Source organism: Oncorhynchus clarkii, chromosome 4 (assembly GCF_045791955.1).
Source record: "Oncorhynchus clarkii lewisi isolate Uvic-CL-2024 chromosome 4, UVic_Ocla_1.0, whole genome shotgun sequence".
In the NCBI taxonomy this organism is placed as follows: Eukaryota; Metazoa; Chordata; class Actinopteri; order Salmoniformes; family Salmonidae; genus Oncorhynchus; species Oncorhynchus clarkii.
The window spans coordinates 55,467,724-55,487,152 of NC_092150.1; the positions used below are offsets into that span (position 1 = coordinate 55,467,724).

General features: G+C 39.7%; 1 protein-coding gene across 1 annotated transcript; it reads right to left on the minus strand.

The window, feature by feature from the left end:
- Window positions 1–1,333: 1,333 nt before the first annotated feature.
- LOC139406959 (NLR family CARD domain-containing protein 3-like) lies at window positions 1,334–17,353 on the minus strand. The gene is made up of 9 exons (XM_071150175.1): window positions 17,229–17,353; window positions 15,008–15,124; window positions 14,702–14,786; window positions 14,371–14,572; window positions 12,169–13,942; window positions 11,710–11,883; window positions 2,966–3,139; window positions 2,404–2,450; window positions 1,334–1,898 (listed from the first exon to the last, which is right to left on the minus strand). Exons 1-9 carry the CDS (start codon window positions 17,351–17,353, stop codon window positions 1,375–1,377), a joined length of 3,222 nt encoding a protein of 1,073 aa, XP_071006276.1. The 3' UTR covers window positions 1,334–1,374.
- Between the last annotated feature and the right edge of the window lie 2,076 nt (window positions 17,354–19,429).

Below are 19,429 nucleotides of genomic sequence, written 5' to 3' on the forward strand. Positions count from 1 at the left end.
TTGTCTGTTTGTGTCTCCAGTGTGTGTGTGTGTTTGTATTTGTGTGTCCGTTGTGTGTGACTGTCTTTGTGTGTATGTGTGTGTGTGTATTCAGTGTGTGTGTCGAGTGTGTGTATCCAGTGTGTGTGTCCAGTGTCTGTGTGTGTGTGTGTGTGTCCAGTGTGTGTCCAGTGTGTGTGCCTCCAGTGTGTGTATGTCAAGCGAGTGTGTGTTTGTGTCCAGTCTGTGTATGTGTGTGTGTATGTGTCCAGTGTGTGTGTGTCCATTCTGTGTGTGTGTGTCCTGTGTGTGTGTGTGTTTGTGTCCAATCTGTGTGTGTGCGTGTGTGTGTGTGTGTCCTGAGTGTTTGTCAGGTGTGTGGGTTTATGTGTCCAGTGTGTGTGTGTGAGTGTGTCCAGTGTGTGTGTGTGTGTGTGTGTGTGTGTGTGTGTGTGTGTGTGTGTGTGTGTGTGTGTGTGTGTGTGTGTGTGTGTGTCAAGTAAGTTTGTGTTTGTGTGTCTGGTGTCGTTATAGCCTCATCGTGCGTTTCCATCGGTAGACCAGTCGTGATGGATTAGTGGTGTTCCGTGTGGTAAAGGGGACCAGTCCAATTGGTAAAATAGGTATAGTGCCCCCAAAAAATGTCCGGTGGACCTATTCATCTAGCAGCCAAAATGCTCCAGACAGCTCACGTTAGCAGGCAGCAGTTAGCAGATGGGCATTCAGGTGATGTCGCGTTGCCCAGTTGAATAACCCCCTCAGGCAGATAACGTTGGTTGTCCAGTTGTGACGGCCCGGTGGGGCTCCGCACCGGCAGTAAAACAGGTCCAGGCCAATTAGCAATTAAAAAAAAAATAGGTGTTGTAGCCCAGGAGTGGCTGATGGAACTCTTCAGCTAGCCGGAAAATGGGTCTAGCATGGGCTAGCTCCAGGCGAAGTGGTGCTAGCTTCGGGACAGAGACGTTAGCCAGCAGTAGGTTGGATGAGACAGGCGAAAAGGTACAGAGCTTGCGGAGGGAATAATACGGGGAAATGGAGAGAAGACAGGTCTGGTATGCTCTGGCTAGAATCGCGTTGACTGGCGAGAGTTTTCCCAGCTAAAGGTTAGCTGATGACCGATAGCAGAAGTTAGCTGACCTCTAGCTAGTAGCAAGGACAGAGAAGTTAGCCAGAAGTAGACACTCGGATTGCAGCTAGCCAGCTGGTGAAAAGGTACAGAGCTTGCGGTGGGAGTCCGTGGAATTCGGTGTATGTGTATCAGTGTGTGTCCAGTGTGTGTCCAGTGTGTGTGTGTGTGTGTGTGTGTGTGTGTGTGTGTGTGTGTGTGTGTCAGTGTGTGTGTGTGAGAGTTTGTGTGTGTGTCAGTGCATGTTTGTGTGTGTGTCAGGTGATTATTTACAGGGACACTGAGGAGTCTTCATAAACCCAAAACCCTGGATAGAGGGGCTCAGTGAATGTGGAGGTGAATGTGATAAGGTGGGTCAGTGTGTCAGAGGAGGCTCTATAGAAGGACAGAGTGCCGGCTGACCAGTCCAGATACACTCCTACTCTGTGGGAGCTGGAGGGGCGGACGTTTATGGTAGTGTCACTATTATTGTGCCAGGCAATGTAACTGTTGTCAGAGCAGAACAGACTCCAGGACTTGTCATTCCATCCAAGCCCACAGTCCTTAACCCTTCCTCTCCTGCTGATTCCTTTATATGTCACTCCTATACCAGCCCTTCTCCCACTCCACTCTACCTCCCAGTAACAGCGCCCAGTCAGACCCTCTCTACACAGCACCTGTTCTCTGTCCTCAAATCTCTCCGGTTGATCAGGATATGGCTGCTTCTCTGTCCTACATGTCACCTTTCTGTTCTCCTCAGACAGAGAGAGAAGTCTGTTTACTGTGTTTAGGTCCAGTGTGAGATCACAGACATCTGATGGATGAAACCAGACACAATATTAGAATTCATCATCATTCACATTAGAATGTTAACTCACTTTTCACTAATTCATTTAATGTAGATGTTTCTAGGTATCAAAAGGAGAGTTTAAGGTAACTTGAGACTTGTTGAATGATCATATGTTATACTGTATGGTAATATAAAACACACTTATTCCCATTAATTACACACACACACACACACACACACACACACACACACACACACACACACACACACACACACACACACACACACACACACACACACACCTGTATGCATGCATGAACACAAACACACATTTCTTATGTAACACGAACACGCCACACAAACACATTGTCAACGCAACTCTTTGTAAACTTTGGTGTCCCTGATTTCTGCTTCTGTAGAACTACAGCTGATATTTAATTTGACCAAGTAAGTAATGATGGTGGTCTTTAACTTTAACTTAAATTAAGACTTATTCTTAGTTATATTCTTCACAGCAGTCAACACTCACATTTTCTAAGCCCAGGTTTCATTGTGTACTCTCCACCATGTTCCACACTGTAGCGGTAAGCAGAAGAACAGACAGTCATTGAGTTATACACCTGAACACACACACACACACACACACACACACACACACACACACACACACACACACACACACAGTCAAGCATGAGAATGTTTGTCTGTGTGTGTGTGTTCAGTGTTTGTCCAGTGTGTGTCCAGTGTGTATGTGTATGTGTGTGTCCTGTGTGTGTGTCTAGTGTGAGTGTTGTCCTGTGTGTGTGTGTGTGTGTGTGTGTGTGTGTGTGTGTGTGTGTGTGTCCGTGTCCAGTGTGTGAGTGTGTGTTTCACACTAGACATACACACACACACACACACACATACACCGGATACGCACACACGCACAAACAAACTTGAAACACAGACACACTGGACACACACACATACTGGACACACACACACGTAGTCAGTATATAACTTTGTCCAAGTGGTGGTAAGAATGTTTGTCTTAACTAGCCTGATAAGTCAAACATGTCTGATATGAACATTGACATAAACCCTCTACATACTTGAGTTTCTCCAGTCTGCAGTGTGGATCCTCCAGTCCAGCAGAGAGCAGTCTGACTCCTGAGTCTCCTGGATGATTGTAGCTCAGGTCCAGCTCTCTCAGGTGTGAGGGGTTTGACCTCAAAGCTGAGACCAGAGAAGCACAGCCTTCCTCTGTGACTAGACAGCGTGACAGCCTGCAAAGAGTCAAATCATATTACAACTACACTGATATTCTTTGGTGGTGAAAATAGTGGCAGTACATTTTTTTTCAGATACGTCAGTGTCCTGAAACCTGACATATCTTTTCATAAATTAATGATTCAGAAAATGATAAATGATCAAAGTATTGCCTGCAGATAGAAACATGTATAGTACAAATATTTGAGTAGACTGACAAGACCAGTTTAAAAAGCAGTATCAGTCAAAAGACAAACAGTGAGGTATCAGATTTAGATTGTATTGAGTATACAGTCCACACCATATCTATTTTGACAGTGAAGCTAACATTTTAAATGTGGCTCTATAAGTCATCAAAAGTTTAGTCGGCCCCAAACTCGTTGGTTGCATTTGCAGTTTGTTTTGGTTGTGTTTTGCCCAATAGTAACTGAATGATGTACAGTATATCACAAAAGTGAGTACATGTTAGGAATATTATGAATAAATGACTGAACAATATTCTAATTTTAAATGGAACTGTAACTAAGTAAACTTCTACTCTGTTTTATTATATCTGATTAACAATATGAGTTCATAAGAAGGGATTGTGTGACACGGACAAGGAGTAATTAAAGTTAATGAACACCATTCCAACTCGGCAGAAAGGAATGGGTTGTGGATTAAGTAAGCAGATAAGGTAGTTAACCTATGGTTGAACCGACAAAACTGAGCTCTGGGGTGTTTTAAATAAGGCAGTGACTGAATTCCTAGGTTTTCTGTTAATTAGAACTGTCAGCTAAGTGGAGATCGATAATGGTGAGTCAAAAGTTAATTTAGTTGTGTTGTGTGTCCTGTGTATGTGCTAGTGGGTCAGAATGAACTTTGAATTAACTTTTAAAGTTCCCTTTGTCTCGGTCGAGAGGAGGAGATTAATTTTAGAAGCAATGAAATGACGTCATGTTATTGTATATAAACTGTTGCTCGTGGTAACCTGGCAGCGCACTCCGAGAATAAATTCTGCTACCTATTATTGAAATGACTGGTCTCCTTCTATTTTATGCAAACAAGAATCTTACAAATTCTAATAAAATATATTAAGTGAATTCAATTAATGAAAACATATTGGAATAACTAAATTACAGTAACAATTGGTCCTACGAGTGGATTCCACAAACTTGCCTCTGTCGTCCGAAGGGAAAGCCGAAAGCCGTGCACGGACGGGTCTGGACTCATTATTTAAAGACCTGGCCTCTGGATTGAGGTTTAAAAAAACAACAGGCCGGTATTAAGATCTAAGGGCGACAGAGAAGGTGACGGAATCGAACCGGCATTGCTTTTCCCAGTCTACAGGACGACGGTAAATAGTCTTTATTCTCGAATTTGGGGGGAATTATTTAAGATATTTTTGAATCAATGATAGGTGCTTAAATATTCTGAACAAATACACTAGGCTTCTACTTTGTGTTTTAACCAAAATCGATAGGAAGGAAGAGAGAAGGTCCGAAATGACCTTGGTAACGAATTCTACCACAAATAAACATAACGGAAGGAAGTTATATAGTACGTTTTGTTAGATAGGACGGTCGTTCTGTACAAATAGGATAGCCATTCATTCAAAAGACATACCTAAATAAAGTTAACCTTAGTAGTCTATCTGTTATGAAAACTAGCGGATAGATATATTAAAACGGGTGAGGATAAATTAGGCTTGGTGAGAAGGCAGAGTAATCCTAGGCGAACGGAAAAACTTAACCTATTCAATACTGAAAGGAAGTAATATCCACGGAGGTCTAGAGAAGTGAGATATGAGATATTAATGTTGACAGTCCTAAGGAACAATAGTTTATAATGAGCTTATAATTGTATACGGGTGAAATTTAATGTCCGATCAAAAGTCAAATCTATAGACGAAGTTTCCAGAAAGGAGAAATAAATATAGAAACCCATACACATTGATTATCATTAAAGAGACACACACATAGTCAGACAGGAGAGCAACTGAAGTAACTGTGTAACGATAAATACACACACATAGAAGGTAAAAAAAATTGAAAGGCATAGATAAGTGATTATAATACCATACCTACTAGTAACGGTAAGGATTTAACTAGAAATAGGTAGTAAATCCTCAAAGAGGATAGTAACTATTCCTAATTTCTGATAGAGGAGAGTGAGATTAATGAGAATCCTCACTGAGGGAAAGCTTGGGCTTTTAAATTAGGGCTATTTTCTGTTGTCCCAATGCCGGAGTTACGAATACAGACAATTGTAAATTGGGTCTATTTGCGGAGAATCTTAGTCACTTACATACCGTTGATGATATAGTGGTGAGCATAGCTGCCTTCCAAACTGGAGTCCCGGGTTCAGTTCCCAGCCAAGGCGTTGACTAAATTCAGATCTTTTGATTGTAATTAAACTAATTGTATGTTTTGCCAAGAAAGATATGGTCGCTAGTGTTTGTGTAAGATATAAATTGAACGTTTTTAATAGATTGTTTAGGTTAAATTAATAGACTAATTCATTCAAATTAAAATAATAACGAAGCGAATTTTGATGCAAGACGATGTCTGTTCACTAAATGGTCTGTTTGAATAATGTATTGGGAATAGAGTGCTGAATCAAAGACGAGACAGTTACTTAAATCTAATGAATTCTAAATAATAATGAAGAGACAATTACGATAGAATTGTGCCCATCGAAATGTTCTTATAAATTTAGCGAATTGAGAGATGAGAGATGTTGATTGATGTTGTAAGTTCTAATTCAAGATTCAACAGATGTGATAAATTAGGTTTGGTTTATCGAACCCCTACTACTGTTGCTACAGACAGCCAACAATTATTTACAATTAATTGAAAATCGTTGCGGCTTGGGTCTAGGTTGAGCGCTTGTTGATGACATCACTTGCAAGGCACTTTTGTCGCCACGGAAATTATGTTGTGACTGGGGGTGACGGAGAAAATTGTTTGTGTCTTTTAGAAGGAAAATGCGTGCATATTGTTTTGAGTCACTTTTTAGAAGTTGATAAACATTTCCAAATAGATTTTAAAAAGTAGCTGTAAGTCGTCAAGGTAGTCAGGAAAGATGCTAAAAACTAGCAACAGATTCGCTAGGTGGGCATCATTGATTTGTGTTGTATATTTGGACTGTATTTGGCTATGAGAAAGGGAGATTTGAATGTCTGAATCGTAAAACATAGTGATAATGGATTCTGATGGTTATTGATTCCTTTGTTTAAGTAACACCAGTTAATTTGAGCAGGAAAGTTCATGTAGTCTAACATTATAATCTGTTTCCATTATGTGGAACAAAAAAAAGTATTTAGTCAGCCGCCAATTGTGCAACTTCTCCCCCTTAAAAAGATGAGAGGGGCCTGTAATGTTCATCATAGGTACACTTCAACTATGACAGACAAAATGAGAAAAAAATACAGAAAATCGCATTGTAGGATTTTTAATGAATTTATTTGCAAATTATGGTGAAAAATAAGTATTTTTTCTGTTAATTAGAACTGTCAGCTAAGTGCTGATCGATAATGGTGAGGGTTCAAAAGTTAATTTAGTTGTGTTGTGTGTCCTGTGTATGTGCTAGTGGGTCAGAATGAACTTTGAATTAACTTTTAAAGTTCCCTTTGTCTCGGTCGAGAGGAGGAGATTAATTTTAGAAGCAATGAAATGACGTCATGTTATTGTATATAAACTGTTGCTCGTGGTAACGTGGCAGCGCGCTCCGAGAATAAATTCTGTTACCTATTATTGAAAAGACTGGTCTTTTTTATGCAAACAAGCATCTTACAAATTCTCATAAAATAGATTAAGGGAATTCAATTAATGAAAACATATTGGAATAACTAAATTACAGTAACAGTACACCCCTCACATTTTTGTAAATATTTGAGTATATCTTTTCATTTGACAACACTGAAGAAATGACACTTTGCTACAATGTAAAGTAGTGAGTGTACAGCTTGTATAACAGTGTAAATTTGCTGTCCCCTCAAAATAACTCAACACACAGCCATTAATGTCTAAACCCCTGGCAACAAAATTGAGTACACCCCTAAGTGAAAATGTCCAAATTGGGCCAAAAGTGTCAATATTTTGTGTGGCCACCATCATTTCCCAGCACCCTCTTGGGCATGGAGTTCACCAGAGCTTCACAGGTTGCCACTGGAGTCCTCTTCCACTCCTCCATGACGACATCACGGAGCTGGTGGATGTTAGAGACCTTCCGTTTGAGGATGCCCCACAGATGCTCAATAGGGTTTAGGTCTGGAGACATGCTTGGCCAGTCCATCACCTTTACCCTCAGCTTCTTTAGCAAGGCAGTGGGCGTCTTGGAGGTGTGTTTGGGGTCGTTATCATGTTGGAATACTGCCCTGCGGCCCAGTCTCCGAAGGGAGGGGATCATGCTCTGCTTTAGTATGTCACAGTACATGTTGGCATTCATGGTTCCCTCAATGAACTGTAGCTCCCCAGTGCCGGCAGCACTTATGCAGCCCCAGACCATGACACTCCCACCACCATGCTTGACTGTAGCAAGACACACTTGTCTTTGTACTCCTCACCTGGTTGCTGCCACACACGCTTGACACCATCTGAACCAAATAAGTTTATCTTGGTCTCATCAGACCACAGGACATGGTTCCAGTAATCCATGTCCTTAGTCTGCTTGTCTTCAGCAAACTGTTTGTGGGCTTTCTTGTGCATCATCTTTAGAAGAGGCTTCCTTCTGGGACGACAGCCATGCAGACCAATTTGATGCACTGTACGGCGTATGGCCTGAGCACTGACAGGCTGACCCCCCCACCCCTTCAACCTCTGCAGCAATGCTGGCAGCACTCATACGTCTATTTCCCAAAGACAACCTCTGGATATGACGCTGAGCACGTGCATTCAACTTCGACCATGGCGAGGCCTGTTCTGAGTGGAACCTGTCCAGTTAAACCGCTGTATGGTCTTGGCCACCGTGCTACAGCTCAGTTTCAGTGTCTTGGCAATCTTCTTATAGCCCAGGCCATCTTTATGTAGAGCAACAATTATTTTTTTCAGATCCTCAGAGTTCTTTGCCATGAGATGCCATGTTGAACGTCCAGCGACAAGTCAGTATGAGGGAGTGTGAGAGCGATGACACCAAATTTAACACACCTGCTCCCCATTCACACCTGAGACCTTGTAACACTAACGAGTCACATGACACTGGGGAGGGAAAATGGCTAATTGGGCCCAATTTGGACATTTTCACTACTTTACATTGTAGCAAAGTGTCATTTCTTCAGTGTTGTCACATGAAAAGATACACTCAAATATTTACACAAATGTGAGGGGTGTACTCACTTTTGTGATATACTGTATATTGACTGGATTACTTTTCTAAGCGAGTAGACATGTTTCTAAACACTACTAAATGAATCCTGATGATGCCATGATTATTAATACAAATCATTAATGAATTCTGAATAATAATGAGTGAGAAAGTTACAGAAGCTACAACAAAACGTGCTAACCTCTCACCATTACCAATAACAGAGGCTACAAAAAAACATGCTAACCTCTCACCATTACCAATAACAGAGGCTTCATCAAAACATGCTAACCTCTCACCATTACCAATAACAGAGGCTACAACAAAACATGCTAACCTCTCACCATTACCAATAACTGAGGAAACAACAAAACATGCTAACCTCTCACCATTACCAATAACAGTGGCTATAACAAAACATGTTAATCTCTCACCATTACCAATAACAGAGGCTACAACAAAGCATGCTAACCTCTCACCATTGCCAATAACAGAGGGGGTTTGATCTTTGTGCCTCTATAACTTTGTTATTTGTCATTATTCACGATTCATTCATGATTATTCATAATCATGGTAGCATCCACATGAATGTAGAGGTGTTCAGAAACATATTCTATTCTTACTGACAATACAAGTGAAATGACTCCAAAATGACAGGACATTATTCACCATCCAGTTTCTATTAGGAAAAACATCATCCAAAACACAACCAAGACAAACTGCAAATGCATTCAACAAGTTTGTAGAAACACAAGATTGATGTGATCACTGCAGGCATGGAATATGGGACCAACTACTAAACTTATGACTACTATCATACAATATAAGTGCATTTGTACAAATAATTAAGACTTCTTCAAATGAGAGAACTAGATACATAAAGTGCTTTCATTTCTAAACGGTAAAATATACAGTGCCTTGAGAAAGTATTCGGCCCCCTTGAACTTTGTGACCTTTTGCCACATTTCAGGCTTCAAACATAAAGATATAAAACTGTATTTTTTTGTGAAGAATCAACAACAAGTGGGACACAATCATGAAGTGGAACGACATTTATTGGATATTTCAAACTTTTTAACAAATCAAAAACTGAAAAATTGGGCGTGCAAAATGATTCAGCCCCCTTAAGTTAAAACTTTGTAGCGCCACCTTTTGCTGCGATTACAGCTGTAAGTCGCTTGGGGTATGTCTCTATCAGTTTTGCACATCGAGAGACTGAATTTTTTTTCCCATTCCTCCTTGCAAAACAGCTCGAGCTCAGTGAGGTTGGATGGAGAGCATTTGTGAACAGCAGTTTTCAGTTCTTTCCACAGATTCTCGATTGGATTCAGGTCTGGACTTTGACTTGGCCATTCTAACACCTGGATATGTTTATTTTTGAACCATTCCATTGTAGATTTTGCTTTATGTTTTGGATCATTGTCTTGTTGGAAGACAAATCTCCGTCCCAGTCTCAGGTCTTTTGCAGACTCCATCAGGTTTTCTTCCAGAATGGTCCTGTATTTGGCTCCATCCATCTTCCCATCAATTTTAACCATCTTCCCTGTCCCTGCTGAAGAAAAGCAGGCCCAAACCATGATGCTGGCACCACCATGTTTGACAGTGGGGATGGTGTGTTCAGCTGTGTTGCTTTTACGCCAAACATAACGTTTTGCATTGTTGCCAAAAAGTTCAATTTTGGTTTCATCTGACCAGAGCACCTTCTTCCACATATTTGGTGTATCTCCCAGGTGGCTTGTGGCAAACTTTAAAGGACACTTTTTATGGATATCTTTAAGAAATGGCTTTCTTCTTGCCACTCTTCCATAAAGGCCAGATTTGTGCAATATACGACTGATTGTTGTCCTATGGACAGAGTCTCCCACATCAGCTGTAGATCTCTGCAGTTCATCCAGAGTGATCATGGGCCTCTTGGCTGCATCTCTGATCAGTCTTCTCCTTGTATGAGCTGAAAGTTTAGAGGGACGGCCAGGTCTTGGTAGATTTGCAGTGGTCTGATACTCCTTCCATTTCAATATTATTTGCACAGTGCTCCTTGGGATGTTTAAAGCTTGGGAAATCTTTTTGTATCCAAATCCGGCTTTAAACTTCTTCACAACAGTATCTCGGACCTGCCTGGTGTGTTCCTTGTTCTTCATGATGCTCTCTGCGCTTTTAACGGACCTCTGAGACTATCACAGTGCAGGTGCATTTATACGGAGACTTGATTACATACAGGTGGATTGTATTTATCATTATTAGTCATTTAGGTCAACATTGGATCATTCAGAGATCCTCACTGAACTTCTGGAGAGAGTTTGCTGCACTGTGTCGTCGGATAATCAGAATTTGTTGGTAACATATGTAAGATGTTTTATATTTATCAAATGTGTGTAAGTTAATTCTCATCAGAATGGTATTTTTGTATAATACTGTGGCCAGGTTGCAGTATCTGTTCTATGTCAAGACTAAGTTGCATGGGCGGAGAGAGGGGAGAGGTCTAAGTATCAACGTGTGTAAACATGTCTTTTGCTCCACTGTGTGTGTGCCAGTTCACTCCCTAGTTTTCCCATCGGAGATGGCAGTGTCTGGAATCATTCTCCTCTCCGTGAGCTTGTCCAGGATTGGTTGTATTTAGAGTTGGTTGTATCTAAATGACAATTTGATATATGCCTGTTGATATGGAGGATTTGGTTTATGGTTCTGGGGTTTGGGAAAAGAGACAAAGCTGAACGATGAATTATTTCTATGCTGTCTGACTATGTGTGTCTTTGCTATTAAAAGAACTCAGTTGCATTGTAAGGGGGCTCTCAGAGAATTCATGGTTAAACACTGAATCGATCTGAGAGTCACAGGGTTGTGATAGAGCTCATATAATTAAAGATGGACTTTGATAACTAACTCTGACTTGTGTGTGTGGTTTGCTCCCATGATTTGGTAAATAGAGGAAATTTCCACGACAACTGAAAGTAAAAGGGGCTGAATAATTTTGCACGCACAATTTTTCAGTTTTTGATTTGTTGAAAAAGTTTGAAATACCCAATAAATGTCGTTCCACTTCATGATTGTGTCCCACTTGTTGTTGATTCTTCACAAAAAAATAAGTTTTATATCTTTATGTTTGAAGCCGGAAATGTGGCAAAAGTTCGCAAAGTTCAAGGGGGCCGAATACTTTCGCAAGGCACTGTATATGTATGAATACCTTTAAATAAAAGGTGACATTATGTACTGTTGTCTAATATGAAACATTCTATCTCAAATCCAAAATGCTGGAGCATAGCACCACATTTAAGACTGTAAGCTTCACTGTCCAAGGAATACTGACCTCAGAGTCTCCAGTTTACAGTGGGGATTCCCCAGTACAGCAGAGAGCAGCTTCACTCCTGAATCCTTCAGGTCATTGTTACTCAGATCCAGCTCTCTCAGATGTGAGGGGTTTGACCTCAGAGCTGAGACCAGAGAAGCACAGCCTTCCTCTGTGACTCCACAGCCTGACAGCCTGACAAAAAGATCATCATGCAATAACAAACACACTGTTAATTTTACACCAGTAGTGTATAACGACAATGCAGATGCATTTGGTTTATTCTCTCAAACAAAACATAGATTCATCTCCGGTCTCCTAGAATTGTATGTTCATAATGTTATACTAATGTGAAAATCAATGCATTTATTCAATATGTTATTCAATATAATATTATATACTAATTTTAACACGTATTTTTCTCTAAACTTAATAAATATTCCTGATGATTAGTTCTTATACTTAATTTTAAGTTCTCACAGAACAGCTGTGGAGGCTTTGACCACTGGCAGCAGCCTCAGAAGACCTTCCTCTGATCTGGAGTATTTCTTCAGGTCAAACACATCCAGGTCCTTTTCTGAAGTCAGCAACACAAAGACCAGAGCTGACCACTGTGCATGTGACAAGTTGTCTCTAGAGAGACTTCCTGATCTCAGGTAGCTTTGGATCTCCTCCACTAGAGAATGGTCATTCAGTTCATTCAGACAGTGGAACAGATTGATGCACCTCTCTGGAGAGGGATTCTCCCTGATCTTCTTCTTGATGTACTTGACTGTTTCTTCATGGCTCTGTGAGCTGCTTCTTGTCTTTGTCAATAGACCTCGTAAGTGCTTCTGATTGGACTCCATTGAGAGGCCCAGAAGGAAGCGGAGGAACAGATCCAGGTTTCCTGTCTCACTTTGTAAGGCTTTATCCACAGCACTCTTGTAGAAAGTAACTTCAGACTTGTATTTTGTTTGCAGTTTGTCCATTAGATTCTCATTGTTGTTAATGAATGAGAGGAACACATATACAGCAGCCAGAAACTCCTGAATGCTCAGATGAACAAAGCAGTACACCTTGTTCTGGTACAGCCCACATTCCTCTTTAAAGAGCTGTGTGCACAATCCTGAGTACACCGAGGCTTCAAAAACATCAATACCAGCCTCTTTCAGGTCTTCTTCATAGAAAATCAGATTGCCATTCACAAGCTGTTGAAAAGCTAGCTTTCCCAGGGACAGAATGCTCTCCTTATGCCAGTGTGGACCTGTCTCTTCTTTCCCAATATACTTTTCATTCTTTTGTTTGGTATGAAACACCACAAGGTGTGTGTACATCTCAGTAAGAGTCGTTGGCATCTCTTCTCTCTTGTCTGTACTCAACATGTGTTCAAGGACTGTTGCAGCAATCCAACAGAAAACTGGAATGTGACACATGATGTGGAGGCTCCTTGATGTCTTTATGTGTGAGATGATTCTGCTGGCCAGGTCCTCATCACTGAATCTCTTCCTGAAGTACTCCTCCTTCTGTGGGTCGTTGAACCCTCGTACCTCTGTCACCTGGTCAACACACCCTGAAGGGATCTTATTGGCTGCTGCATGTCGGGTAGTTATCCAGATGAGAGCAGAGGGAAGCAGATTTCCCTTGATGAGATTTGTCATCAGAACATCCACTGAGGTTGACTTTGTGACGTCCCAACAGATCTTGTTCTTTTGGAAGTCTAGGGGCAGTCGGCACTCATCCAGACCATCAAAGATGAATAGAACTTTGTACGTGTCGTAGTTGGAGATTCTTGATTGTTTGGTTTCCATCGAGAAGTGATTGAGAAGTTCAATGAAAGTGTGTTTGTCCTCTTTAATCAAATTCAGCTCCCGAAAAGGGAATGAAAATACAAATTGGACATCCTGATTTGCTTTTCCTTCAGCCCAGTCCAGAATGAACTTCTGCACAGAGACTGTTTTTCCAATGCCAGCAACTCCCTTAGTCAGCACAGTTCTGATAAGTTTGTCTTGTTCAGTTAAGGGTTTGAAGATGTCGTTACATTTGATTGCAGTTTCTGGTCTTGCTTGTTTCCTGGTTGTTGTCTCAATCTGTCTCAGCTCATGTTCATTATTGACCTCTCCAGTTCCACCCTCTGTGATGTAGAGCTCTGTGTAGATCTTATTGAGAAGTGTTGGGTTTCCTTGTTTAGCGATCCCCTCAAATACACATTGAAACTTCTTCTTTAGATTAGATTTGAGTTCACGTTGGCAAATCACAGCAGGATCATCTGAATCTAGAAATAACACAGAGGATATTAATATTACGTCTGTTTTAATGCCTACAGTATTGTAAGTACAGTGCCTTGCGAAAGTATTCGGCCCCCTTGAACTTTGCGACCTTTTGCCACATTTCAGGCTTCAAACATAAAGACATAAAACTGTATTTTTTTGTGAAGAATCAACAACAAGTGGGACACAATCATGAAGTGGAACGACATTTATTGGATATTTCAAACTTTTTTAACAAATCAAAAACTGAAAAATTGGGCGTGCAAAATTATTCAGCCCCTTTACTTTCAGTGCAGCAAACTCTCTCCAGAAGTTCAGTGTTGTGTTAAGGCTGCTACAATATCATTGAGTTACACAGCTACTTTAGCTGTACTTTAGCTACAGCTTTTAAATGTTATAAAACAGCATTCAACATGAGGCAGACAGCTCTTACTTTTCTCCAGTATGTCAGCAAGCTCCTTCTGGTTCATTTTCCTCAGGACGTGCAGTGCGATCTTCAGAGCCCCCTCTCTGGCATCCACCACGTCCTTATCCTGCTTCTGACCCTGAAAACCTTCTGGGAGTTCTGGACTAAGAATCCTCTTGAACATCTTCAGCTCGTTCTTCACAAATGTCATAATGTTCTCTTCAAGCAACTGAATTAAATAAAGTAAATAAGTTAAGCAAGAGACAAAATGCTTTCTCATCAACACATTAATGAATGATTGACAGATCAACTTTACTTGAGGTAAACAAAAACAAATGTACATAACAGGAACACATACACTGAATATGGAGGCCAGATCTGTTTGATGACTCTGGGAAGACTGACCACTGAGAATCCCTGACTCTGATCCCTCCTGTTGGTTTCTGTTAACAAAACATGAGATTACATCTCCTCATCCAAGGAGTGCACACACAAAATCACAAGTTGTGTTTGTTTAACATTGTTTTAGGACTATGAAAATGGACAAAGGATTAGCCTATGGATTATGAAAACAACAAAAATAACTTGGAAAATGGAGAGGAGAAATGACTAGAGGCAGTTTTGTTTATTAACTCACTGACGATGACCCATGAGTTCTTCTTACCTTTGTTCAGTAGAAAAGTCTCCCTCTCCAAACTCTATAGGTTGCCCCATAGACCAGTCACTCTTCATGGACACACAGCTGGGAACAGGTGAGGCTGGTCTCTCCTGCTTGATTGGGCTTCAACACAACAGAGACAAACATTACATCTCTCATCTACTCTGAGCTCAGATGGGGAAACATAAGAAGACTTTCATTCTAAAATGCTATGTATCAATTTTCTGAAATGTTGGTGAATTTGATTTTATTGCTTAAAGAAATGATCAAATAAATTGTGTTTTTTCACTATATAATCATGGCATGGGGTGGTTCAATGACATAGACATTTGTTTAAAATCTATCACTTGATGATTTCATTTCAGAGAGTCAAATGTTTTTTTTAGCAAAATGCTATGTATATACCTCACTCTCAAATGTGACCAACCTGCTCAATTTGGTAATTAACTCAATTAACTACATGTAGGGTGTTTTTGGTTTATGTCAGTTTAATTGTTTGTTATGCTATAAGTGGTTATTTTATGGTTGTAAGGGATACAATTAACTAGAAGATTGTATATTTTGCAATTCTGAAGGAATTACACATTATTCAGTACTACTGCAGTTGCTACATAATTCCAATAGATGGCAGCATAAGACCACAAATGAATTTTCAGAATATTAGTTTAGTTTTCTCCCTGGATACACCACTACTCCCCCTCACAGGAAAACACACGTGTGATTATTTCTGTCCCTTTCCACACTGCTAACGCAAGATGAAGGACTGAAAAACCATTTAACAGATTACTGTTTAGTAGTATAATGATGATACATGTTTATTATTACTTGTTTTTATGTGAATGTGAAGGTTATGTTGAGGTAAATTTACTAACCGGGAATGTTGCATAATCTAATTTATTGAAGGGCTGGAAGATGCACTCTTGTCTTTTATATTCCGCGGTTGTTTACTCTCAATATCAGATATTAAGATACATTTTTTCAATGCTTGTATACTAGGGTTGAGTTTATGACTTGTGAATATTTACCCGGGGTTCAATATCTGCTATAGTCACTATTTTTTTGCTCTCCCAAAAGCAACACAGCCCTAATACGAGATAAATAGCTAACTAAAGTAATGAGTGACAATTTTAGAAAATCATGGGACATTTTGTCTGTGTTTGCATTCTATTTTATGTCAATCATATTGCTGCTTGTAGCCTATAACTGATGCTTCGTGGTCTTATGCTGCCATCTACTGGACATATTTAGCAATTAAAAGGTAATAATTCATGTACTGACATTGGTGATGCAGCTGAAAAATAAAGTGTATTTTTCTCATTAATTATTTAGATCAGTCTCAAACCTGCCCCACCTATCCCACACCAATTGCTGGACTTTCACATAGAGGTTACCCAGTTCAAAACACATTTGAAAAATAAAACTAATGTGTCTTGTTTATCAAGTGTTTTGCCTTGCAATAATAAATATAATAAAATAACAAACAAAAATAAAAGCAAAATGCTCAGACAGGTTTTGATTAACAAAATAATCAAAATGCTATTTAGTACTAAAATAGTTTCTAGAAGTGTTCTACTCTACTCTACCCTAGAATTAGGGTTAAGGCTAAAATAGGTAATAGGTAGGGTTAGAGTTTCTGTATACCACTTTGTGACATCTGCTGATGTAAAAAGGGCTTTATAAATACATTTGATTGATTGTTAGGTTTAGGGTTTTTAAGGCAAAAAACAGTATGGGTTTCTAGCTCTCTTGCTCCTCCCTGTGGCCTTCTGTGGGTACTACATAACTCATTCACAACACCTGATAGGCACATAATCTGAAGTAGCAACTGTGTCAGATCTACAAATCAATGAGCTAGACATGTCCATTTGGTTTGCATCTCAGTGAACCTGTCTAGCATTCGCTCAATTCAATGCCTTCAAATGAAGATTTCAGTGCATATCAAATTATCCAGCAGCCATTCAGAAAAAACAAATAGTAAAAAAAATAAATAATCTTATTTAGAAAATGTATTCTGTCTGTTTAAATCAGCCACATTTTGAAAAGAGGACATGCTGTAATAATAGTAATAATTTTTTTTCAAAGATATACCCATATAAAATCTATTAACTGATAATCTGAGAACAGTAATATTGAAGGTACCCATAAGCAACCATTTCTGATGAAAAAACAAATGTGATGCATTTTGGAAATAAACTCTTAATAATTATTTCAAAAATTGTCATCTCACCTCTTAGCTTTGGTGTCATGTTCCCCAGAGAGATGCCTTTTAGAGGCAGGTCCCTCCTCTCTCTCCCCAGAGAGACGCCTTTTAGAGGCAGGGCCCCCCTCCTCTCTCTCCCCAGAGAGACTCATTTTAGAGCACTGACCCCTAAACAGAGATCCAGCATGTTGGTTGTGGTTAACACAGTAATTCTTTAATGTCAATTGTTATCATTTATTAATTATCTCTTATGAAACATTTACTAACAGACGTATCGAAACAGTCAGGTGATTTAATGCAATCATATGAATATGTAGTTGTGAAATGACATCTCCATGGTAATGGTCAATAATAATAATAATAATAAGTAACTGTTTGTTAAGGTAGTTATAAACAGTACAGCAACACAAGGCCATGTCTCACAATTATTTGTGTGAATTAAAAGTAAGATATTTATTGTCTTTCAATCTATTTTTTTCTAAATATATCTGAGAATGTAGACAGAAGGGCTAAAATGAGAGTGATTGATCTGAGGGGGAAAAAAATTATCCATTCAGAAAGTTTATTTGCAACAGGTAAGATATTTTATATTATGTAAAGTAGGCTATGTTATAATGTATAGTAGCAGTTTGTTAGTGATATGCAGATCAAGGTCTATACCTCGGCTATAGCCTACATATCATAGATGACCAGCCTAAACCTGTTCAGATCAGTTCACAGAGACCATCAGTTTTGTCAGCATGAAAAGCGATCATAGCCTTATAATAGTTTGTAGGTAGCCTAGACCTACGAGAGTCTGCCCGTCTTTTCTACATACCAACACGTTTATTTAATGTTACCGGGAAATATGTATCACAGTTTCAACAGCCATTTTGTAACTGCGTAGGCTACAAACATATTTTTCATTTCATATGAGGAAATCACATAACTTACAGTCACTGGTGCAGCCGCCTGTTGTCTTGCAGATGAAATAGCTTTCATAGGCAACTCATTCAACCAGCCTAAACAACAGTAAATAAAAGATGTCAAATGGTCAAAAGTGAGTCCTGATAGAGCCATATACATTAGAGAGAGGTATATATATCCTGATAGAGTCATATACATTAGAGAGAGGTATATGTATCCTGATAGAGTCATATACATTAGAGAGAGGTATATGTATCCTGATAGAGTCATATACATTAGAGAGGTATATATATCCTGATATTGTCATATACATTAGAGAGAGGTATATACAGTGCCTTGCGAAAGTATTCGGCCCCCTTGAACTTTGCGACCTTTTGCCACATTTCAGGCTTCAAACATAAAGATATAAAACTGTATTTTTTTGTGAAGAATCAACAACAAGTGGGACACAATCATGAAGTGGAACGACATTTATTGGATATTTCAAACTTTTTTAACAAATCAAAAACTGAAAAATTGGGCGTGCAAAATTATTCAGCCCCCTTAAGTTAATACTTTGTAGCGCCACCTTTTGCTGCGATTACAGCTGTAAGTCGCTTGGGGTATGTCTCTATCAGTTTTGCACATCGAGAGACTGAATTTTTTTTCCCATTCTTCCTTGCAAAACAGCTCGAGCTCAGTGAGGTTGGATGGAGAGCGTTTGTGAACAGCAGTTTTCAGTTCTTTCCACAGATTCTCGATTGGATTCAGGTCTGGACTTTGACTTGGCCATTCTAACACCTGGATATGTTTATTTTTGAACCATTCCATTGTAGATTTTGCTTTATGTTTTGGATCATTGTCTTGTTGGAAGACAAATCTCCGTCCCAGTCTCAGGTCTTTTGCAGACTCCATCAGGTTTTCTTCCAGAATGGTCCTGTATTTGGCTCCATCCATCTTCCCATCAATTTTAACCATCTTCCCTGTCCCTGCTGAAGAAAAGCAGGCCCAAACCATGATGCTGCCACCACCATGTTTGACAGTGGGGATGGTGTGTTCAGCTGTGTTGCTTTTACGCCAAACATAACATTTTGCATTGTTGCCAAAAAGTTCAATTTTGGTTTCATCTGACCAGAGCACCTTCTTCCACATGTTTGATGTGTCTCCAAGGTGGCTTGTGGCAAACTTTAAACAACACTTTTTATGGATATCTTTAAGAAATGGCTTTCTTCTTGCCACTCTTCCATAAAGGCCAGATTTGTGCAATATACGACTGATTGTTGTCCTATGGACAGAGTCTCCCACATCAGCTGTAGATCTCTGCAGTTCATCCAGAGTGATCA